Source organism: Macaca mulatta, chromosome 11 (assembly GCF_049350105.2).
Source record: "Macaca mulatta isolate MMU2019108-1 chromosome 11, T2T-MMU8v2.0, whole genome shotgun sequence".
Classification (NCBI taxonomy): domain Eukaryota; kingdom Metazoa; phylum Chordata; class Mammalia; order Primates; family Cercopithecidae; genus Macaca; species Macaca mulatta.
The window spans coordinates 26,180,813-26,206,426 of record NC_133416.1 but is presented as its reverse complement, the minus strand read 5'-3'; the positions used below and the strand labels follow the sequence as shown (position 1 = coordinate 26,206,426).

Genomic DNA, 25,614 nt, shown 5'->3' with positions numbered 1-25,614 from the left:
CATCATAGTAAATCTTACATAAGTAGCAATAGTGAAAAAACTTGAATGATCAGTATAACCAGAAGTTTTAGTTAAGAAATATGAATACCTCAAAACCACTTGGAATGGATAGCACAAATCCAATTTAGAATAAAGTTTAGCACCAAGTCTTGTTTTCATGTCCAAATACCTGGTCTACAAAGCTAAAGGGAAAACATAGGTTGAACAGTTATTATGGGATTGTGATAAGAACTGTAGACTTTGTAGCTCAGTCCTGAAAGATTAAGTGTTGGATCATACAAGTGGATCTATTATCGGTTATCTAGTATAGCCTAACATTACTCCTTACAATTTGCATTGTCAAGTGCATTCTTGTGTAGAAAAAAGAATAGAGTTTATATTTATTGGGGAAATGTGTTAAGAATTTTAAGCCCTCTAGGTTTATAATGGAGAGTAAAAGTATTTTATCCTTTGGTTTAGGGGAAAAGTTTGGAAATTAGGTATAATCTTTATTCTTACTTATGCTTTTGCCCCATTCCTGTATCCCTATAATATTCTAGTTGAATTTCAGATAGTTTCTCCATACTGTGTTAAATCAACAAGAAATAGATCAACTTTCCTTTACTCATAACCCTAGACTTCTGTGTACCTTTGTCTTCTTTATTTTATTTTCAATTATATTCCCCAGTCTTTTTCTTTTTCTAATCACCTTCTATATTTAGCTCTCACTTCAGTACTCTTTTTCTAATGTTATTTGGACCCTAAGGGCATTCTGAGTAACAGTATGATAGTAGAAAATGGTGGAAAAGAATGAGGTCGTGTTTTATCTAAATCTTAAATGTTTTGTCCTTTAATATAGTGACATGGGAGATAAATCATTTTAATTAAACTAATATTGACTATCGTCTATGTATAAAATATATTGGATTTCAACTTGAGAAAGGCACATTTTTATCTACTGGAAACTCAGTCTGGTGGGGAAAATAGATATACATAAAAGTCTTAATTGTGGCTGTGATAATATTGTGGGAAACATTACAGGTGGGTGGATATAGGATACGTCATGGGAGTATATGGGGGAAGAACAATACTTTCTGACAGAAGGAGAATAGGAAATTTCTGGCATATGATTCTAGAGCAGTACTACTCACAAATGTAGTCTGAGCTACTTCTTTCATCAAGAAGTCTTAGTATGAAAAGAACATCAGCTGAACTAAGCAGGGTACTTAGTGATAGAATTGATTTGCATTCTGGGGCTGCTGCTTATCTTGTTGTAGACTGGTGCTTTGAGGACCATCCTTCTAGAGGACCATGGCCCACATCCAATATACATGTACAGATCAGAACAAAACTGTACAAAACTCCATGAGATCAATTTCAAAAGTAGGGCGGTAAGGTGGTGGGGTTTCAGTGAGAGGGTAGAAATGAAGAAAGCCTTCCTAAAACTGAGATATTTAAGTGAAGTCGTGAAGGATAGGTATGACTTGAAAATGTGAGTGGAAGTGGAGAGAAATTGAGGGGAAGATATTCCAAGTAAAGTGAAGGAAAAGAGCTTATAATAAGGAACAGATATTCTAGGTATGTTGTGGAAATTATGTAGCATATAACCAGTACTACTTTTTGTCTTTTCAGGGAATTTCTGGGTATGTGTGTGGAACACTAGGCAAGTTAATTTATTTGATGTAGAGTGTACTTTCAAGGACTCTAGTAAAAAGGAAATAACATTTATCTAGATGTAAATGTGGGCTAGGAATTAGGTTAAGTATTTATATTCATCATGTCATGTAATCTTTAACAACCTTCTGCAAAGCTATCATTATTTCCATTTTACTGATGTAAATATAGAAGTACAGAGCATAAAATAAAGGTCCACAACCTATAAGAATGGACCTGACCTGAAAGATTATGTTTTAATGTGAAAAAGTTGAAAAGGTAGATGAAGGACAGATTTTGGGGGGCCTTGAATGTCATAAAAAATTAGGAATTTATAATCTACAGTTTTTGAGGAGTCATAAGAGGTTTGGAGTATACAAATGGCTTAATAAAAATCCTATCTTGTGAACTCAATTTAGTATTTAGTTTATACTCAAAATATGTATCTTTAGGAAACAGTGAAAAAAAAAAAAAAAGCCTAATACTGGTTTATTTCCAGACCAAATTCATGTAAGCAAAATTGTGGGAATGAAGGGATATGAGTGTTCTGTTTAAGAAAATCCCTCAAAGATGTTGGCTTATTTGTATTTTAGTGAGATACATAAATTGTCAAGTAAGTTCTGTGAATTAAGACCAGACTTTTTTTGGTCTGCTATGTGTCAGAAAAATAGTTGTACATGTAATCTAGGGTTAAATTATAGAGATTGCCACAAGCAAAAGTGAATGGCAAGAGTGGGTTTTGTGAAGAGTATGAGAAATGATAGCTAGTACCTATATTGTTACTTTTCTTACTCAAATATGAAAATGAATTTGCTCTTGCTTCAAAATACTTGATATAATTTTCTCAGCCTTAAAGTTGTTTATTCTTCCCAGGCCAGTTAGCAGGTGGAAAAACTAGATAAATAAACAAACATGTTGGAGTAATCAGCAAAAAGAAATCTTAACATTCTTATCTTCCCTAGAAATACAAAGTTGGGCCATAAAATAGAACAGTTCATTGTATGTACAAAAAGGTCAAATAGGAAATCTTATTAAACCAGCTAATATTAAAAGCAGGTAATTTTTTTACACATTTTTTGAAACCAAGCAAGAAAAAAAGGGGGAGGCAGGGAAGGGACAAGGGAGAGAGGGAGTGAAGGAAGGAGGGAGGGAAAGAGGGAACGAGGAGAGAAAGAAGGGAGAAAGGAAGAAATGAAGGAAATTAAAAGGTAGTTATGATTTTTGTCATTTCTTCACATCCTTACAATTTCCATTTTTTTCTGATTGAGGTTAAACCACCTAGTTGGTATTTAATTATATCTACTCATTAGCAATAAAAGTAATAATTTTTATATTAATTGTGTTTTGTATGTAGAATTTTTTTTACTATCATTGTTGTTTTTACACAGCTAGAGCTTAATTTGCAGATCTGGTTTTCAAAGTAAGAGGTATCACTGTTCATTTTGGTGGCATAGTGTACAGGAAAGACCTATTCCTTTCTATGGGGATAGATCTATCCCACTTAATTCATTTCAGTGTCAAGCAATAGTACAAATTCCTTATCATCTTATTGTAAATCTAGATTTTTTTAATTTGGTCTATTTAAAGAAAGATGTTATAATAAGAATTTTAGAACAATTAAAGACCAATAGTATGACAACTACCAGCTTGTGTTTTTGTATATTTGCCACTCACAGATCTATAGAAGTTTAAACTTGGCATTAGGTCTTAGAGGTCTGTTAGTCCATATATCTAACTTTGTGATGGTAAAATTAAAGTTCAGACAGGTTAAGAGACTCGCCTAAGATCAAAAGTGTGGTTTTTGCTTTAATCTTGTGTGACTGGGAAAATGTTGCTGGCACTTTAAGGAGGGGAAGCATAAGCCAAAAAGAACAACAGGTTTGTGTGACAGAATTCTGAGTTAACATTATTATTATTGGGTTTGACATAGGAGATATTGATGGAAAATGGACTAATGGAAATAAGTGATTCAAACCTCTCTTCGTTGAGATGGAAGTGTGAAACTCACCTGTGTATATGAGATGAGATTTGAAATTGTAAATTTCAAGAGTCATTAATTCCACAAATGTTTATTGAGAATATAGGCCGAGCGTGGTGGTTCACGCCTGTAATCCCAGCACTTTGGGAGGCCAAGGCGGGTGGATCACAAGGTCAGGAGATAGAGATTGAGAATATGTAATTCCCCAAGGAGGTAAACCTATGCCATGTTTTAAAGCTTGAAGTTTTTTGAGGAGAGGCATGGAGTTGAGAGAATAAGAAATGCATAGCCAGGGGGAAGCAAGGAGGTATGGTTATATCACTAAGTGGAGTGGAGAGTGATGATAAATGAGTATGCACATTATCCAAAGAGTTCTAAGTTTTCCCTGAAAACTAGGTGGAAGCTGAAGAAACGTCTTCAGCAACACAATGTCAAGATCAAATCTCCAAAAGGGAAATTAGACAGAAACGAGATCTTTATATGCTCAAATCAGAACTCGTTATGGCCATTAAATTTATTTTAGAGGACTGAAGATGAAAACAGGCAATGCCCGAGAGAAGGACGAAAAACCAGTAGTGGGTAGGCCATCAGAAAGCTAGAAAAAATACTGTTCAGTAGTCTTAAATGTATTGAAGAGGTTATTAAAAACTTTGGATTTGACTATTAGATTGTAGACATATCTTCGAGATGTTGTAGGCTCAGTTCCACACTACCACAATAAAGAGAATATTGCTTTGGATATGAAAAGGCAATGGACAAGAAATGAAGTGTTAACAGGCATCATTGAAGAGATTAACTAAGTCAGAAGTTTTAAAGATGACCTGGATGCCTATCCTAGTGAAAGAGGCTTACTCTTAAATTTGGATTGGTGGCAAAACACTCACAGAGCTGTTTTGGGCACTTTTGCATTACTAGCATCTAATTGTTCATAACAAATTGTATGTACATTTAAAACTCTTTAGTTACAATCTGGACTATTTCATATATTTAAAAATCCAATATTAGAATCTTTTTTCATCGCTCAAATCATAAATATATATTACTGAAATTAACATAGTTACCTTTCCTTTGGATATGCACATGTGTGTATAGCTATTATGCTATCGTTACACCATAGTGTACATTTGTATGTACATGTTTGTATAGACAGGTATACGTCAGAGATATGGAATGTTCTAAGTACTTTGTTGTTACTTCAACAATGTTCACAGCATCTTTATCAGGAGTAGATTTGATCTCAAGAAACCACTTTCTTTGCTCATCTATGAGAAGCAACTTCTCATTCATTCAAGTTTTATCATGAGATTGTAGCAATTCAGTCACATCTTCAGGCTCTGCTTCTGATTCTAGTTCTCTTGCTGTTTTTACCACATCTGTAATAATTTCCTCCACTGAAGTCTTCAGCCCCATAAAATCACCCATGAGGCTTGAAATCAACTTCTTTCAAACTCCTCTTAATGCTGAAATTTTGGCCTCCTCCCTTGCATCACGAATGTTCTTAATTGCATCTATAATGATGAATCCTTTCCAGAAGTTTTGCAATTTACTTTGCCAAGATACATCAGAGGAATCATTATATATGACAGCAATAGCCTGACAAATTTTTTTTTTTTTTTTTTTTTTTTTTTTTTTTTTTTTGATACAGAGTCTTACTCTGTCTCCCAGGCTGGAGCGCAGTGGTGCAATCTCGGCTCACTGCAACCTCCACCTCCCAGGTTCAAGTGATTCTCCTGCCTCAGCCTCCCAAGTAGGTGGGACTACAGGCACATGCCACCATGCCCAGCTAATTTTTTGTATTTTTAGTAGAGATGGGGTGTCATCATGTTAGCCAAGGTAGTCTTGATCTCCAGACCTCGTGATCTGCCCACTTCAGCCTCCCAAAGTGCTGGGATTACAGGCATAAGCCACCGTGCCCAGCCCCAAAATGTATTTCTTAAATAATAAGACTTGAAAGTCAAAATGACTCCTTGATCCATTGGCTGAAGAATGGATATTGTGTTAATAGACACGAAAACAACATTTGTTTCCCTGAACATATCCAGCAGAACTTCTGGGTGACTCGTTGTATTGTCAATGAGCAGTAATTTTTTTAAATGAAACTCTCGTTTTGTGAAGTAAGTCTCAACAGTGGGCTTAAAATAGTAAACCATGTTGTAAACAGATAGGCTGTCATCCAAGCTGTATTGTTCAATTTATAGACAAAGACAGAGCCGATTTAGAATAATTCTTTAGGGTCCTAGCATTTTCAGAATGGTAAATAAATATTGGCTTCAACTTAATGTCACCATCAACTCTGAGATGTACTAACCCCTAACAGGAGAGTCAGGCTGTTCTTTGACACGTCAAAGCCAAGCATTGACTTCTCCATTCTCACTGTGAAAGTCTTAGATGGTATCTTCCTCCAACAGAAGGCTGTTTTGTCTACACTGAAAACCTGTTTTTTGTATAGCCACTTTCATCGATTATCTTAGCTAGGTCTTCTGGATGACTTGCTGCAGCTTCTGTGTCTGCATATTCTACTTCACTTTGCGTTATTATCTTATGAAGATGGCTTCTTTCCTTAAATCTCATGAGCCAACCTCTGCTATCTTTCAACTTTTCTTCTACAACTTCCTCACCTCTCTCAGCCTTCATGGAATTAAAGAGAGTTATGGCCTTGTTCTGGATTAGGGTTTGGCTTAAATGAATTTTGTGGCTGTTCTGATCTTCTCTCCAGACCAATACAACTTTATATTACGATAAGGCTGTTTTGGTGTCTTACCATTTGTGTGTTGAATGGAGTATTACTTTTATTTCCTTCAAGAACCCTTTCTTTGCATCCATAACTTGGCTAACTATTTGGTGCAAGAGGCCTGGTTTTTGGCCTATCTCTGCTTTCCATATGCCTTTCTCACTAAATATAATAATTTCTAGCTTTTGATTTAAAGTGACAGATATGCAACCCTTCCTTTTACTTGAACCCTTAGAGGCCATTGTATGGTTAATACATGGCCTAATTTCAATATTGTGTCTGAGAATAGAGATGCCCGAGTAGAGGGAGAGAGATGGGAAATAGCCAGTCAGTGGTATAGTCAGAACACATGCAGCATTTACTAAGTTCATCATCTTACAAGGATGTGGTTAGTGGTGCTCCAAAACAATTACAATACAGACATCAAAGATTACTGAGCACAGATCACCAAGTAGATGTAATTATAATGAAAAAGTATGAAATATTGTAAGAATTACCAATATGTGACACAGAGACATGAAATGAGTACATGCTTTTGGAAAAATGTTCTCAATAGACTTGCTTAATGCAGGGTTGCCACAAACCTTCAATTTGTTAAAAAAAAAAAAAAAGAAAGAAAGAAAAAGAAAAAGAAAAAGCAATAATTGTGCAACACAGTAAAGCAGAGTGCCATAAAACATAAAACAAGGTTCCTATATTTTTATTTCTTCTAGGACTCAGGATAGTGCTTTTCAAAAAGTAGGGACATGATAAACATATTTTGTTGTAGTGTGTGTGTATGTAGTTTGTTTAAAATGTTATTTAGGAGTTGACAAAATTGCTGAATTTTCTTTTGGAAGTACAAGTTAAGAAAATTGAAATGTAAGATATAGCCAATTAAAAGTAGTATTGAAAGTTGAAGATGTGGCCGGGCATGGTGGCTAATGCCTGTGATCCCAGCACTTTGGGAGGCCGAGGCAGGTGAATCACAAGGTCAGGAGATCAAGACCATTCTGGCCAACATGCTGAAACCCTATCTCTACTAAAAATACAAAAAAATTAGCTGGACATGGTGGCGGGAGCCTGTAGTCCCAGCTACTTGGGAGGGGAAGGTGAGGCAGGAGAATAGCATGAAACTGTGGGGCGGAGCTTGCAGTGAGCCGAGATTGTGCCACTGTACTCCAGCCTGAGCGACTGAGCGAGACTCTGTCTCAAAAAAAAAAAAAAAAAAAAAAAAAAAGTTGAAGATGTTAATCAAGTACCTTAGGAAACCAAACTAGAGTATCAGAAACATCATATGGTATTGAGAGATGACATATATAGGGATAAAACAAACTGTAAAGAGAAAATTAGAGTAAGTTTAGTAAAATTAAAACAATTAAGTGTTTTATTCGGATGAGAAGCCATATGACACAATAGTTAAAAGCACATTCAAAGGAATCAGAGACGTGGATTCAAACTGTTTGTTATTTAACTTGAAGTCATGGCTTACACTCATTTTCTCTGTGTGTAAAAGCATTGATCATATTTCCTACCTCATAGGTCTGTTAGAAAGAATCAAAGAAATAGCCTACTAAAATCTCGTATAGTGATTGTCACATTAATAAGTTTAGTAAATAATGCTTTTATTTTTTTCCAGAATAGGTTCTTACGTTCTGAATGCAATCTGAGGTTAATCATGAGAAAGAGCATTGTAACACACACGTATAGATGGAAAGAATTAGCTAACCCATGTTACAGTCAAAGTAGTATACAATACTGCCAGGGAAAAAGGTAAAATAAAGACATATACTGAGTAGAAAATGAAAAATTCACAGTATTCCAGTTGTCAGGGTTTGGGATTGACACCTAAGTGGAAAGTGTTGAAAGCTTCATCATTTAGGTCGTTTCAAACTCTATTCTACCACACTCAAGAAACCCTGTGGTCAAAATTCTTATGCTGTCTACTAGTTGCATAGTTCTTCCAACAGACCTGCTATTGACTTCCCTGTTTCCTTGCACAAAGCTGTTATTCACTTCTAGGAAAACCGGTGGCTCTGTGGAATTGGATAAGAATTTGGCCTACAGTGAGTGATTTGAATGAATGAATTTGGAACTGGCAAGAAAATACAAACATATGCCACATTTACTTGGTACATTCACGCTTCAAGAGAACTCAGGTAGCACATAAATTCGATGTAAAAAGACAGAGATTTTCAGTGAGAACCTATTACAAAGTCAGCCTAAATCTTCTTCATTTATTTTTGTCAGATTGAAAGAATAAGGCAAAACATAAATTCTTATTCATTGGAATGTACAAGGCTAAAGTCCCTTCTGATAAAGTCATATATGGCGCCTACTATTTACAATGCTGATGTCAGAGACAGAAGGGTCATGTTTTAGGCAAATTTAACATAAGTGGGTTTATTAGTTGCTTTTCAGATACACTGGTTTTTAAAACCAGTCTTCGTTGGCCAGATTGATCTGGATACTGGCAAATTAAGTAGTCTTTGCTTTTTGTAGGCAAAATACAACCAAGGAATATGGTGGCCCACTTGTGTGCTGGCGGTAAGTTTGTGAGAATCTGAACCTGATCCTATATTCAATAGTAGACAAATTTCTTCTCTCAATATTATTACTCATGCAATTTTCAGTACCAGAGACATGGGGCCTTTGAAAAGGAAGAGATGTTACATTTTTTGACAGCTTTTCCCTTCCACTGACTGAAACAATAAAAATAAACATGAAGCTGTCGGAATGGCCTCTTCATATTATGTCATTTGCATGTGATTCCCTTTGCTTCTCTAGATAATTGAATTTATTCAGGCAATTTATTTTTTAAATGTGTAGTCTCTGTGAATGGAAACATCTTAACTAACGACAACCCTTTTATTTCCTCTTAATGAAATATATACATGTAAGTGTATACTTCTGTTAGAACCAAGGGAATAGAAGGGAAATAATGGAAAACCCAAAAATGTATAATTAATTAAAAAGATGAAGTGTGACTCTTGTAACCAAATATTCTGTCTTTGTGTTTACCCCATGTCTATGTTCAAGGTCTCTAGGTGCTCAATAGGAGCTTTTTAATTATTTTTTCCTGTTTGATGTTGCAAAGTATAATGAATAGATAGCAAAGGACTTTTGTAAGGAGCCTCTAAATGTGAATCACCTCAAAGCTGGTAAGCATAGCAGTACCTGGTTGGTTCCCATCCTGAGACTCAGTCTTAGTACGTTTGAGACTTAAAGAAGTGACTACTTAAAATGAGCTCCATTAGTCAAACAATGTAGCTTTAAAACATAAATAGAGCTTGTATTCTCTTGAAGCTGGGAATATAAAGATTAAATACTTTTATTTTGGATCAGCATTTTTAAGGGTTATTGAGCACCAAGTCAGAGCACTTTGGGATAACAGGAATATCCAAAGATATTCACAAAACAGGATTTCAAGTAGAATTGTAGAAGAGGAAACATCTGTCCAAAATTCAAAATTATTTGTCTCCTCTTTATACACCACAGGATTTAATATAACTTAAATGCAATTTTAGTTTTATATGTATATCTTCACCAAGTTTCTAAGACAAAGTAATTTCTTTATGGGGGTGAAAATACTGTCACCTGTAGTCACAACTCAATAAAGCACTAAACAGCAGTAGGATTCTGAAAAACATTTTTTTATATTGACAAATTTCATTTTCCCCCTTTATTCTAACATTTATGTGGCAAGAATTTTGGAGGCTGAACACACAGCACCAAGAACTCAGTGTTCTGAGAGCCCATTGATTGTAAGTAAGGGAAAGTTGCTTCAGTTTCTAATTTTATCCCTTAGTTTTACAATGATATCTTTTTGTCATGCGTTAGTGTTCCTGGAGTAACAAAAATCTTCTATTCTTACATTGTTGTTCTAGAACCTTCTCATCTTCCTCTTTCTCTCTCTGTTTGGCATGTTCTATAGGTACTCATTATTATTTCTAAGTTTGCAGGGGTTTTTTTGTTTTGTTTTGTTTTGTTTTTACAAAATATCCTTTGTTTTTCAAAATCTAATTATAAATAATGATAAGCTTTCAAAAATGTACAGGGTAAACCCAAGTCACTGAAGGAGAAGGTGTTACTCTCTTATAACCGCCACTTTTAGGCATAGGTGAAGAGAGCTTGGCCATTTGCTCTTCTCCCTGTGGATACTCTCTAAGAGCTTATGACCTGAAGTGGATTTAATCATTCACTGGAAATAAATGCTTCATAGGTCATTATTTTACAGCCTTTATTTCTTCACCTGCCTTTTGTAGGCATATCTACCTTTAGATATTCCATATATAAATTTAAAGATCTCAGTTAGCTCATCATTTGAATTTCCTGAGGGAGATTATATGGCATCTCTTAAAGTCCTGGGGTCAGAAACCAGGACTGATGCTCAAGTTATAAACTAATTTAGTTGAGCGGACTTATTAAAATGTACTAGACATACCAATTCTATTGAAAACATTATCTCTGTTTGCTAACCATTCTGTTTTTGTCCATACAGTAATCATTGTTTCAACTTCCCAAGCAAAAACCATGTTTATCTTTGACTCTTTTTTTCTTATTTTCAAGTTACTTAATCCTATCATTGCTTCCTTCAAATTGTCTCTAGGATTGGGAACATATTTTTAACATTTTTTTTTAATTATTTTAGGTTTGGGGGTACATGTGAAGGTTTGTTATACAGGTAAACACATGTCATGGAGGTTTGTTGTATATATTATTACATCACCCAGGTATTATGCTCCATTCCCAATAGTTATCTTTTCTGCTCCTCTCCCTCCTCCCACCGTTTCCCCCCAAGAAGACCTCAGTGTCTGTTGTTTCTTTCTTTGTGTTCATAATCTCTTATCATTTAGCTTCTACTGGTAAGTGAGAACATGCAGAATTTGGTGTTCTGTTTCTGCTTCAGTTTGCTAAGAATGATAGCCTCCAGCTTCACTCATATTCCCTCAAAAGACATGATCTCATTCTTTTTTATGGCTGCATAATATTCCATGGTGTATATGTACCACATGTTCTTTATCCAGTCTGTCACTGATGGGCATTTAGGTTAATTCCATGTCTTTTCTATTGTGGACAGTGCTGCAATGAACATTCACATGCATGTTTCTGTAGAATGCTTTATATTCTTCTGTGTATAGGTAATAGGATTGCTGTAATAGGATTGCAGAGTCAAATGATAGTTCTGGCTTTAGCTCTTTGAGGAGCCACCATACTGCTTACCACAATGGTTGAACTAATTAACACTCCCACCAACAATGTATAAGGATTCCCTCTTCTCTTCAACTTCACCACACTTGTTACTTTTTGACTTTTTAATAATGACCAGTCTGACTGGTATGAGATGGTATTTCACTATGGTTTTTATTTGCATTTATCTAATGATCAATAGTATTGAGTTTTTTTTTCATATCCTTGTTGGGTGCATGTACGTCTTCTTTTGAGAAGTGTTTCTGTTCATGTCCCTTGCCCACTTTTAAATAGGGCTGTTTGTTTTCCTCTTGTCAATTTAAGTTCCTTATAGATGCTGGATATTAGACCTTTGTCAGATGCATAGTTTGCAAATATTTTCTCCCATTCTGTAGGTTATCTGTTTACTATGTTGATAGTTTTCTTTGCTCTGCAGAGGCTCTTAAGTTTAATTAGTGATTTATTATTATTATTATTATTTTGCCCTTCTCACAGGAAATTAGCATACATTGTAAAATCAAACAAACAGAAAACAACAAAGTGCATATATATGCACCTGCCTTGCATACACACATACACAGGCATATTAAATTACAAATTAAAATAACTCCCAGCTGGGCATGGTGGCTCACACCTGTAATCCCCGTACTTTGGGAGGCCAAGGTGAGCGGATCACCTGAGATCAGGAGTTCGAGACCAGTCTGGCCAATATGGTGAAACCCCGTCTCTAGTAAAAATACAAAATATTAGCCAGTTGTGGTGGGCACCTGTAATCACAGCTATTCAGGAGGAGAAGGCAGGAGAATTGCTTGAACCCAGGAGGCACAAATTGCAATGAGTCAAGATCGTGCCACTACACTCCAGTCTGGGCAACAGAGCAAGACTCCGCCTCAAAAAAAAAAAAAAAAAAAAAAAAAAAAACTCCCTAAGGACACTGTCATCGATTTTCACACATTGTGTATAGAGTATCTAACTATCTAAAAGTAGCTATTAGCCTTTTTCCATATGCCTTACACATTCCCGTCAATGTCCCTATAGAAGTAACTATCACTAGACTGTGGATGAAGAGAGAAGGGCAATGCACTCTGGAACGTGAACAAAAATAATTTGAATATATGCCGTATGGAAAAGCTCCTTGCTGAGTGTAACCTATTTTCCAAAACAGTTGATAATCACAGATGACAGATAGATATGATGGTTCTTTTCAACTTCCACTGCTACAATCTAGTGGAAGGCCTTTTATTGTCACATATGTGTCATGGTAACAGTTTCCTATTCAGTGGAGATCTTTACTTTCTCCTCTACCCAATTAATTCTACATACCACTGCTAGACTAATCTTCCTAACAAGCTACTTTAATAGAATCACTCACTATAGATCAACAATAGTTCTTCATCGCCTGCTAGGTCAAATGTAAACTACCCTACTTGACTTTCATGACCCTTCATGAAATGACTCTCCTATGTTAGTCTTCTATTTATTATTCTTCATTTCTTTTGGTTAAGCCACTTCCTTCCCTGTAGCGTGTGTGTATATGCACTGTAAAATTTCCTGGGTGGTGCCTCCGGGAATGCTCTGTATCTTTTCCTCTTCACTTATTTCTTCTAGGCTTAAACTAAAAGACTCTCTATACATGAAGATTTAATAAATTAATAATTAACTCAATATGTATTAATGGAACATTAATAACGGCATAGTGTGTGTGTGAGTAATCAGACATGTTCCCTGCCTTCATGGTATAGAAAGAAAATTAAATGAACAATCCCAAAAGAGTGTGATTAGTACTGTGATAAGAAGTTTTCCATTTTTCTTTGATTTCCAGCATTCTCTCTTCTCTAAACATCTTTTGCATGTATAATTTGCTACTCTAAAAATTAGTACTTATTATAGTTGTTATGATTACTAATTGTTTCAGGTGCATTTCAATGCCTCTAAAATTTAATTTTAAACTATTTGAAGAGAGAGAAAACCAGCTTTATTTTCGTATACCTTTGGCATTTCTTGCAGCACCTGAATCAGTTGAGGAAGCTTAATGATGACCACAGCAAGGAGTTTAGAATTGGATCTTAGGTTTAATTCTCCAATTTACCATTTCTTACTATTATTTGGGGTAAATTACTTTTAGAACTTTAATTTCATCATATGTTAAACAGCAATAACATTCTTCAGGGAATTTCTCCTAGAATTATTTTTTTAAAGTCCATAGAACGTTTGCAACAGTGCCTTTAAGAACTCCAAAATTGGTAGCTATAATTTTATTGAAACATTGGTAAATAAATAGATTTTGTGTATCTCATCAAAGGTACCTTTTATATCCTTTAAAACTATAAGATTGACTAAATCTATATGTAAGCATTGCTCATGTAAACTACATGAAAATAATCTTTGCAGAGAACCTAATATTTTACATTAAGAATGCCAGTATCTCAGTGATTGTGTGTGCTGTGGGATGGTCCTTATGGGCCCGCTAAAGTGGGTTCAGGAAGTTCTGCTTTATAGTGTGAATAAATAATTTGGCTAGTTGAGAAATTTTGTAAGAGACCGTGGACTGTTTAATACCTTACCATTACTTTTAGACTGATAACTGAAATTTGTGATTCTTATTTCTCAACTCACTGCCTAATGTCAGTTCATGTTAAATGTTTCTTTCACAAAAAAAAAAAAAGCTTCTTTTGCCCTAAACATAGTTCGCTATTGAGAGTCTTAATTAGTATAGAAAAATAGGTCTTTAGCACTTTTTTAAGGGGAAGACTAGTGTGGTGGCATAACAGAGCGGATTGACTTTAGGCTATGAAATTAGCCTCATATAGTGAGAAGGCATATGTTTTACAGACTTTTTCTTTTATAATTCTCAGAGAAATTCCCTGAAGACTGTGTTTCAAGATGTTGCGGGAGCATAGCAGAGAGAAGCTAGCAAAAATGGAGAATTTGTACTTGATAATACCCTTCCTCATATTACTATTGTTGTTTCATATTTTTCCTGTAAAGGAATCTAAGGATTTATTTGCCAGGCAATCTAGTGCTGCTGATGTCCTCAGAAAGAAAGAAAAAGCTTGATGTGCACATCTCAGAAACAGAAAAAGTTGAAATATGACATAAAAAGTAATTGGTGTCATGTATTTATGACAAACAATTCATTCCTCTTCATTTTTTTCAAACTTTCACTTTTAAAAGTTTTATTTAATAATGAGTAGTAATTGAACATCTTTTCTTTGATCTTTTCCCTGAGTTATCACTTTCAAGAGAACCATGAAACTGTGAAATTTGAAAACTGAGTATGAAACAGAGGTAAAAGCCTACTAATGCTGTATGGCATTTTGTGGAATACCTTTTATTCCCTTATAAACAAAAGAAAAGTTTGTATTAGGTTATCTTTTAAAATGGACCACATTAAATACATTTTAAATTATTTAAAAAAATGTTTCCTTTGATACAGTTTGATTTTGGCAGAAATAACTCTAAAAACTGCTTGTATGTGCATATTCTATTTTTGGCAGGGTGGGTGAAAGAAAGGGCTTTTCTCCTCCTAATATCTTTTTTCTTCACTTTTCTGGTAAAGGGTCTATTTTTTGCTTTATTCATTTTTGTATATTCTATGTTTTATTCATCTTTATAGGTTAATATGCCTGGAAGCACATTTATTTTAACAAACACTCATATAACTCTTGTAATATCTATTGCCATTTTATGAATTTTATAGCTCATAACACATGTTATTAACTTACGTAATACCCTAGCTCATATAACTCATTACATTTTAACTTATAATCCTCTAACAACCCAGTGAGGTATTAAATGCTAATATTATCCCCATTTTGCAGATGAGAAAATTAAGGCATACAAGGATTGAATTGTATGATTTGTACAAGGTCACACAGCTAGTGAATGATGGAGCCAGGATTTGAACCAAAGCTATTTGGCTTCAAATTCTGTGTGCTTAACCCATCTTTATGCTGCCCTGCAAGTTAGCGTTCAAAACATTTTGTTACATAATTGAAAGAGAAAATAGAGTGAATGAAGTAATATTTCCTTTTTAAAATGTTTATTTTTCATTACCGTTCAATTTTGGAGATCAATTATATACATATGTATTAATTTTCACTTATCCCATTTTCTAGATGAGGAAACAGATGTAGAGAGTTTAGACAGTTTGCCCTAGATTATAGAATTATATATAACTGTATAATACAGATTATAAATAACAGAGCCTGTCCTTGACCCAAATATCCTGACTTCTGCCTCCAGTTTCTTAACAACTGCTTTATACTGCTTTGGTACCATTTTATTTTACTGCATGGGGGGACCACAATCTATTGTATTCATTACTGAAGACATAGTCAGTTTCCAGTTATAAGCAGTGCTAGCAAACATTTAGCTTCTTTACTGAGTGAATGCTCTGTGTAAAAAACTGCATTTATTGCTATGTGGAATAAAAATAAGTCATTTCCTCAATTTCCTATATTTACACAACTCTATTACAAATTTTGGTACAGAATACAGATGAACATTTGAGAAATTCCTTGTATCTTATTTATTCCTTCAGACGCAGAGAGTGAATATTTAGTCAAGTTTACTAAAAACGACAATAAAAAGGTTCTAGAGATTTAGGAGAGTGACAGAAAAATTATATCTAATCAGTGGCTACTTACAATAAATGTTAAATTTATTACAGATGTTAAAAGGAAATGTTTTGATTTGTAGTCTCACTTTTGTTTAGACACATCTTGTGGTTGGTCTTCGCTCAGGGAAGAGATCATCAAATGTCTTAAAGTGTATTTGCTAGATGTTTAAACATAAGTAAGACATAATGCACAAGTCATCTGCAGGAAGATAATGAGGCTGTCACAGCACAAAATGTTCTTTGTTTTTACAGGTTCTATTAGTTAATGTATTAGCAATTTTCTAAATGCCACTTTTGCTTATTAAGAGGTTTTGAGAGCACATGAAAACATACATTTTATTCTTGAATGCAGCATTTCTGAGATTATTAGCAAATGTGATTCTGAAGGAATATTTTCAAATACCCTGAAGGAACATTTGGGGGGAAAAAAAAAACACGTTAGACACTTTTGCCCATGTAGCGTCTACATAAAAGTAAAGATATTTTTAAAACTGTTTATCCTATTCATAGCATCTCTTATTGATAATCACAAAATTTGCCCTTAACTTTCAGTTTCATTCACCAGAATTAAATTAGATGGTAAATATGATAGTGATTTATAAAACAAAATATAATATTTTTATATTATAAATGAGATCTAATTATTAATAAATTTAAACTAAATGTTGGTGCATTTCTAAAAATAATCTATTTTCCCAATTCAATTTTGACACAAATCTTAGATTTCCTTATCTATATAGTTAGTAGGACATCAGGAAACATAAGCCTGTTTCAACAAATGCCAAAATGACTATTAAAAAATTAAAAGTCATTCTTCTACAATATGTGTTTTTATATTTATATATATATTTATATACATATATATGTATAATTTTTGCATGTTTGCTGACTCTCCTCCATCCCCACTACCCTTCTTTTCCTCCCTGGAATATATTTTACCTTTTCTCACTCTTCTCAAATTCCTGTCCCATTACTTTAATGATGTCTTTCTTCCCCACTGCAGCTTTTAATAATTCTCCCCTTCTCTGCCTCTCCTTCTCTCCTTAGCTCTTAACAGTTTTTTCTATGACAGTAGTTCTCAAACTTTAGTCTCACATGGAAGGCTTGTTAACTCAGATTTGGTTGGGCTCCACCTCCTGAACATCTGATTCAGGAAGTCTGGGGTGAGGCCTGAGAAAAGTGTTTAAAGTGTTCCCTGGTGATGCCAATGATATTATTTTGAGGACCACCGTTTGTGAATCATGTTTATAAAAATCACCTGTCACTATGCTATCATTCTTTATTGTTGTTTAGTACCATTTGAATGCAATTTTTGAAGAACACACTTTTAAATATTTATTTAGTTTCCTAATTAGTAATTAAACATAAGCCTAAACTAACATTTCATCTCAATGCTTGGCAAAGAAATGCAAAACCAAGTTAGACTTCTGCTGAATTTCCATCCTGTTGAATAGCAATCTTTAAAAGAGTCTATATTTTTAGGCTTTGAAAAAAACATTAAAGAGTTCTCACTTCTGTTTGCACTGTCCCAAAATACATAAGAAATGTTTGAAATACGGGCTGGATTATATTTTTGAAGTGTAATGGGGCCATTTTTATAAAATGATAATCTTTTTGCCTGAACTGGATGAGGACCATTACTGTCTAGAATATTCCGTCTACCCCAAGAGTGTGCGACGTCTGCATTAAAGACACAAATTAATTTGTAAAGTTTCTCCAATGTTCTTTGAAAGTTAGAAAAAATTAGAACTCATTAGTTCAGGAAATTAGAGCTTTCCTTAGATCATAGAGAAAAAAGGATGCAGATGCCTATTTAAGTATTTTAGAATTTCTACCCATTTTTAATATTGTGGTGAATAAATGTTTCTAAGGATTCAGAATACTAATTTTCAGAGAATTTCAATCATATAATAATATTGAATATATAAAATATAAACATTCCTTAAAAACTGACTTGGCTGTTAACTTGCTTGTAAGCGGTCTAGATTAGGCCAGTGCATACCAGCCTAGCCACTGATCATCACACTTCTTTAGAGAACTTTAAAAAATGCGCATATGTAGCTTCCTGACCCCATCCCAAGATAGATTCGAGGCCCACTTATCTAAAATCTATAATCGTAAGTAGTGTACCCTGTAGTTGTTTAGGCACTAAGGATTCCTGATGTTATAAGTGCTGATCTGGAAGTTTTACAAAGGTATTATCAGTGGCTTTTTCAAATATATAGGGATGACCAGTTGTGATAAGCTGTCTCTCTAGGTGACCTACTGAAATAGGCCAAACAAAAGTACTTCTGTTATTTTTCACTTTTTGAACTACTGGACCTAAGTACAATTAGCTATTTTTCAGACAAAAATTAAGGAAAGGTTTTAAATTGGATGACTTCATCCATAATCATTATTATAACAAACACTCTTCAGAGGTCTGTCTGTAAGTGCTGACTTTTATTCTGTAGTTATTGGGAACCGACAATATCTTGCTCCCAGAGTACTGACTTTGATCATCTTAACCAGAGAAAATTTCTTAGTGTTCTCTATTGAGTTTTGCAAACTTGGTTTTGCCTCAATGTATCTCTTTTATATTTACAACTCATTTTTAGGAATATTAATATTGGAAAATTGAGCTGATCAAACTTGCTGTCAAAATTGCAGAATTCATTTGTAAAAGTCAGCAATTCTGTCTTGCATTTCAGATTTCTGTGCGTATTATCACAAGATGATTACTGAATAAGAAAACAGTCATTGCCGTATTTATTACTCTTTAAAGAATAACTAAAATATGTATCTCTTTCCAAATGCTTATCTTTGGAGCAGTAAAATTTTAAGATATTAACATATATACCTGAAATAAACTTTTATCTCGATAAAAGATAAACATCTTGATAAAAGATGAATAAACTTTTATCTTGATAAAAGATAAACATTTATCTTGATAAAAGATACACTTTAATCTTGATAAGGTTTTTTTTTTTGTTTCTTGTTTTTTTGCAGGCAACTGGTTTTTTAAAACCACCTAATTGTCTATATTGATGAGCTTATATTATTTTTCTGGGAAGGTATACATTTAGGTCAGGTATACATTCCTTAACCTGGAATCCATGGTTCATAAGAGTTAATAGCGAATTTCCTGGAGGAGGTTCATAACTGGAACTATGAACATATAAAGTTAACTCTGTAAAACTTTATGAAATTATGTGTGCAATCACATGAGTGTGTGTTTATGCATGTGCATATGTGTTTAAAATAGCATTTATAGCTATCTTCAAGGGATCAGTAGTCCCAAAGGAGTAAGTGTGGTTTAGGGTTTCATGCAGACATTTTATGAAAAATTATTTTAATCAAGATAACTCGAAAAATAATTGGAAGAGCTCTTTAGACAATGGTTACATTTTTTCTATAACTAAATTCAATTTGGTAACTCCTAATTTGGCAGAAGAGATTACAAGTAGGAAATTTAGTTTCAACATTTGAAATAAGGTATATTTTTATACTCTTTTGATGGAATTTAAGGAACAGTCAAATATTATAGCTTTTAAGATATTTTTTGAAGTTTTGTTTTACCTAGTCCTGGTGATTTCTTCTTCTTCTTCTTTTTTTTTTTTTTTTTTTGGGTAAACGGAGTCTAGCTCTATTGCCAGGCTGGAGTGCAGTGGCGCGATCTTGGCTCTCTGCAATCTCCGCCTTGTGGGTTCCAGCGATTCCCCTGCCTCAGTGTCCAGAGTAGCTGGGATTACAGGCATGTGCCACCATGCCCAGCTAATTTTTGTATTTATAGTAGAGATGGGGTTTCACCATGTTGGCCAGGGTGGTCTCGATCTCTTGACCTTGTGATCTGCCCACCTTGGTCTCCCAAAGTGCTGGGATTACAGGTGTGAGCTACCATGCCCAGCAATCCTGGTAATATTTTATAAATCACGACCCGCTGCTGGAAGAGGAACATGACTGTATCAAAACTTATTGAGCACCAAAGCATCCTCTCTGTGTATCTGTAGTTCATCTTATGCTATCTCTGTACAGTACCCAAATTACTGGACATGCATTCATGAGAATCTAATTGATGATAGTCCAGATCTTCTGTACTAGCTTTTTTCTAAATTCAAAACTTAATTTTACTGGAAAGAATGCTGGAGATGCTCACAAATTTTATAAAGATAGTTACAAAAACAGACTACTGAGTACCATTACTCTGATTAGTCATGTAGAGATATAAATCTATATATTTGGTTTAAATAATTCTTTAAACATTAAAATTTATTTTAAAAAATATGATATAAACCAGTGGATATTTGGATGGGCAGAGCTTTATAAGTCTAGAATGTGGTTGATTTAATTAATTTAAACACATATAGCTCATTTGTTTTCTTTAGGGCTTGAACATATTGCAGTGGAAACCTCTCATTTTCATACTTATTAAAAAGACAAATGTCTTGTTCACCCATAACATTGATAGATACAAACATAGATGAAAGAGGTATAGGCCGGGCGCGGTGGCTCACACCTGTAATCCCAGCACTTTGGGAGGCCGAGGCGGGCGGATCACAAGGTCAGGAGATCGAGACCACGGTGAAACCCCGTCTCTACTAAAAATACAAAAAATTAGCCGGGCGCGGTGGCGGGCGCCTGTAGTCCCAGCTACTCAGGAGGCTGAGGCAGGAGAATGGCGTAAACCCAGGAGGCGGAGCTTGCAGTGAGCCGAGATCGCGCCACTGCACTCCAGCCTGGGCGACAGAGCGAGACTCCGTCTCAAAAAAACAAAAAAAAAAAAAAAAAAAAGAAAGAGGTATAATAACATTGATTTCTGAATCCAAGTATGCTATAAGCTACTTTGTCCATAAGGGCTTTGTCCATGAGAGCTCTGGAGCCCAATAGGTTGGGGCTGATTTTTCACGCTACCTTTTGGCAGTCATGTGACTTTCAGCATATACTGTGCTTCAGTCTCTCCGCCTCAGTTTATCCAGCTATGAAATGGAAATTATAATTAGGCTTGCCATGAGAATTGAGTTAATACATGTAAAGCACTTTAAGCCGTGCCTAACACAAAGTATTCAATACATATTTGCTGTCATTCTTATCAATTACTGTCTGATAGATTGGAATATTAATGTAATGTTTCTAAGCATGAGCTTAATTTCAGTTTATAAGGCCAAGAAGTAAGCATAATAATATGTTTCTTAAGGCCAGAAGTCAAGGATGAAATGTCATTTGAATAATAAAAGAAACACATGCATCTGGTTATTTCATATAATCTCTTCTTTTATAAAATGAGTTAATTCTTCTTAATTATCTCATCATGTAAATTAGAGTTTAAATATTAAGGTGGAAATAATATTTCTTTCAACGTCTTCATAGCAATATTCTGTCTTTAAAATGAATTAACAAGAATTCAGTTTTAAAAAGATATTTTAATGAGAATACATATGTTAGGCAGACTCTTTTTCTATTGGTTGCAAAGATAACAAAAGGGGTAAGATTAAGCAAACCTTGTTCAAAAATAACAAAGGAAGATTATCAACTTTATTCTGAACATTGAGAAACCTCTTTTATGATTAGACTTTAGAGGTCGTATATCACAGTTCTGGGAACTTGTTTGCGAAGTACTGGTATGCCCTTAGAATTCACAAAACTTGATTAAATAGATATTGCTGGTCTGGACCACTTATGCCTATGTTAGCTGGTTCTCTTGATTTCACCTGCCAGCAAAATGAAGTGAAACATGGAATCATTACTTCACGTATGACAAATGCAATCCCAGGGAAGGAGCTCTGAAAAAGATAGGATTTCCTTGACTGTAGACTGTGCTACCACTCCTTAACAAGCTATTCACCATGCAAATGAACAATGGAGTCCCAGGCTCAAACAGCTGTTAACTACATAAAACTGTTAAGGAGATTAACAGTGCCAGAGGCTGAAATGTAATCAGGCAGGTGAAATACTGATAAGATAAATATTCCTGTGTGAAATAGCAATAATGTTTAATTAATTTATTTTTATACCGCTGCAGCAACTGAGCTTAGAATACTTGTGAAATATACTAAACTTTAAAACATACATTTTTTTCTTCTTTGAAAGGTGTAGAAAGTTAGAGGTATGCAAAATGGGATACCTTATCTGGATATTTTTTGACATTTTTGATATTTTAATAGACTTGATTTCATTGTAATGTTCAATTATGACAATTAAAGGTCAGCTCCCCAATTATTGTTTGTCATCATATAATGTGAAAGCAGAGTACAGATAGAGAAAGGTTCAAAGTGAAGCTAACATTGGGATGTTTCTGCTTTTGGTCCTGGAAAGAAATGAGAAGAAAGATCTGTGGAAAATTAGTACAGATGTTTTGCAATATTCTGGTTTGCACATGAAACTAAGCTAATGTGTGTTATGGGCCATTCATAAAAACATTCCTATTAATTTACTGAATGAATTTGTGATTGCTCTTTTTAGGGGTGTGTATGTGTATGTGTGTGTTTATGTGTTTGTATATATATGTAGGTTTTAATAGTGCCAGAAGTGTACTTTCACTTAACCTGTAGGAGCTTGTAATTGTTACATTTTGTACATTGATTTCTAAATCCAAGTGTGTTATAAGCTACTTTGTCCATAAAATATTCACTCAAGGCATAGTGCTAGTCAGAGGCATATTCTGTAATGTTTGTGAGAAATGAAAGCCATTTGAGATTTAGAATTATAATTTGGAAGATTCTGTTGCGCATTTTTTTTGCCTTCCCCAAATGCCTCAGCCACATGCAACAAACTGATGTTTGTAGCATAGCCTGTTGTCCCTGTACTCACTAATATCTGCTAACAGCAAAAAAAAAAAAAAAAAAAAAAACAAATCATATTAACAGATTATGTTTGTGTTGACATCTCTATTTTTAATCTATTTTTTTAAATTACACTGATGGTTTTTTAACCAAGTATGTTAGCATATTTTTAAGCTAGTCAAAAATATTGCATTAACCTTAAAATCATTGCGTATCAATCAGTGTGATTTGTTACTTTTTGGAAGTCAACAGATTGTATTAATGTGTCTTAAATAGGTAGAGAAGAAATGTGCAAACAGGTATAAACTAATATCCTGAATATTAAATAAGCACACATTCAAATATATTTTAATGCAAACTTTTAATGTTGCAGAATTAAGAAATATTTCTGTTGCAGAATTAAGAAATAGGGTGAGACTCAAAGATCTTAGGATACAGCTTTATGTTTAAGATGTCTGTTTTGTGGAAGGTAAAGGATTATGGAAGTAAGAGACTATACAAGGAAAATCTTTAGGAAAATTAATTTTTCTTTATCATTTAATTATCACTCCTCCTGATAATTTCTAAAACATCAGCTTAGTATCTTTTATACAAAATATTCCCCAAATATTATACAAATTACCAGAGTTGTGCTAGAATATGTGAGAAAATGATGACAATAGACTATAAAAAGATATTTACATTTTAGAACCGTACAATAAATTATTTTCATTCGCATACTCACGTGATCATGAAGAAGCAAACACTGCAACAGACCTTATTTTATAGGGCAAATGAGGATTAAAATACAAAATAGCAAAGAGTATTGACAGAAACTGTGCTTCATATAACAAATGAAATTGAAAATGTCTTCAGCATTGGCAAAATTGAACTTGGAATATTCTTGTCTGATGTCAAATAACCCATGTGATGGATGCTTTCTTAAAAGTAGGAGAGGGAGGTAGAAAATTAAAACTTTAATTAGAGTATTTATCAAGAAGAGGCAGCTACTGAAAATGAAAATAAATTGTGTGTAATGATATTTGTTTAAATATTACAAAGTCAGGAAGTTTAACACAAATGATCACTACATTTAATACCCATAGGAAAATCTGAGACTCTCAAACAAAAGCAGGAAATAAACAAATCTAATAATATAGGCTTCATATAAGACTATATTGTCATTTATACTCAGTTTAAAGGAGAGAATCTCCAAATTTTGATTTCTCCTTTGAACAGATCTTTGACTTACTCTAGTCCTACCATGCAAACTTAATTTATTCTTTTTTGAAGTTTCTTTGTTTTTCTGCCTCTTGCAGCGTGACATTTCACTTTTCAATCTTTCAGCTGAATAAGCCATATAACCAATTTTTTTTTTAAGTTTCTGAATTTTAAACAATTATTTGTCCTTTTGCTTTCTCTTTCAGGAAGTTGATGGCAATAAAGTTATGTCTTCATTTGCCCCACACAACTCATCTACCTCACCTCAGAAGGCAGAAGAAGGTGGGCGACAGAGTGGCGAGTCCTTGTCTAGTACGGCCCTGGGAACTCCTGAACGGCGCAAGGGCAGTTTAGCTGATGTTGTTGACACCTTGAAGCAGAGGAAAATGGAAGAGCTCATCAAAAACGAGCCGGAAGGTAAAGGCTGGAAAAGAAAACAAAGTTGGTGCTGTGTCCTGATTTTAATACTTTGATTTTAGCTTCTTGATTTGTTTTTTGATTTATACTCTTAAAGTTAAGTTGGACAAAATGGAAACTTATGGCTATGAAGATGGTTGGTATATTTTTTTCAGAAACACTTAGGCCTGTCTATCTCAATTTTTTAAATCATTAATTTATGTTGTGATGTTATTTTCACATATGAGTAAATTAGTTGAGTGAAAATGATTCAAGAATAGAATGTGGCAGCAGAGCCGGGAATAGTAACCTACTTGTCAAATATCTGCAGTCTAGTTTGTTTCTCTCCATTTTTTTCCCCTTGTAGATTAATGTAGAATTTCACTACATTTCATAACCTTTATACATTAATAATCTTATCCTACCTGTTTCCTGTATAGTCACAAATTAATATGGTTAGGACTATTATGTATTTACATATTAGAGATACTTTAACTTTTAGAAATGCTTAAGTTCCTATTTGTTCAACTTCCAGAAAGTCTTTCTTTTAAGATTTTATCCTCTAAATCTCTTCAATAGTTCCTGATAGGAGCCTTCAGGTAATATGCAAATGGACTAATCTTAAAATTAAAGCAAACAAGCCAATAAGATAACTGTTGCAAATTGTACAAACTTGTGCATAATTGACAATCATCCTTTATGTTACACATGCTTACTAACGCCTATTGAAACCTCTGTCCATCCTAAGCATGAGTACCATATTGCACACAAGAACATGCCTCCTGTTTCAATCAGATGGACATTTAAAACAAACAATGATGTGCAGACACACTTTATAACAAAAATACACTGCATGTATACTGTGTAACAATAAGTTGGGCTCATTGCTAGTCTGTTAGGACACTGGTAAATTATGAGGATACCTGACACAAAATTATGTTAACCTGTGTATGTGGCAGTCATGTGACAATTAAATATTCTGGTTCCCTACCAAATGCATAGCTGGGATCTGGATTTTGGTTAAAATTTATGCAGTTCTCATTATCTGAGAATTGGAAAGAATTTTAAAGATATTCTTGTCAGCCAAAGATTTTGGATATTTTGTTACATGTCCTCCCATTCTCATGGA

The 25,614-nt window shown here is 34.2% G+C and overlaps 1 protein-coding gene across 28 annotated transcripts in view; it reads left to right on the top strand.

The window, feature by feature from the left end:
• SOX5 (SRY-box transcription factor 5) overlaps nt 1-25,614 on the top strand; it is a 1,030,085-nt gene that overhangs the window by 695,102 nt on the left and 309,369 nt on the right. For all 28 annotated transcript variants that reach the window (XM_077953163.1, XM_077953155.1, XM_028829333.2 and 25 more), the window contains one exon: nt 24,296-24,506. In XM_077953163.1, the coding sequence (XP_077809289.1) occupies nt 24,296-24,506 (211 nt within the window). The remainder of the gene's footprint in view (nt 1-24,295; nt 24,507-25,614) is intronic.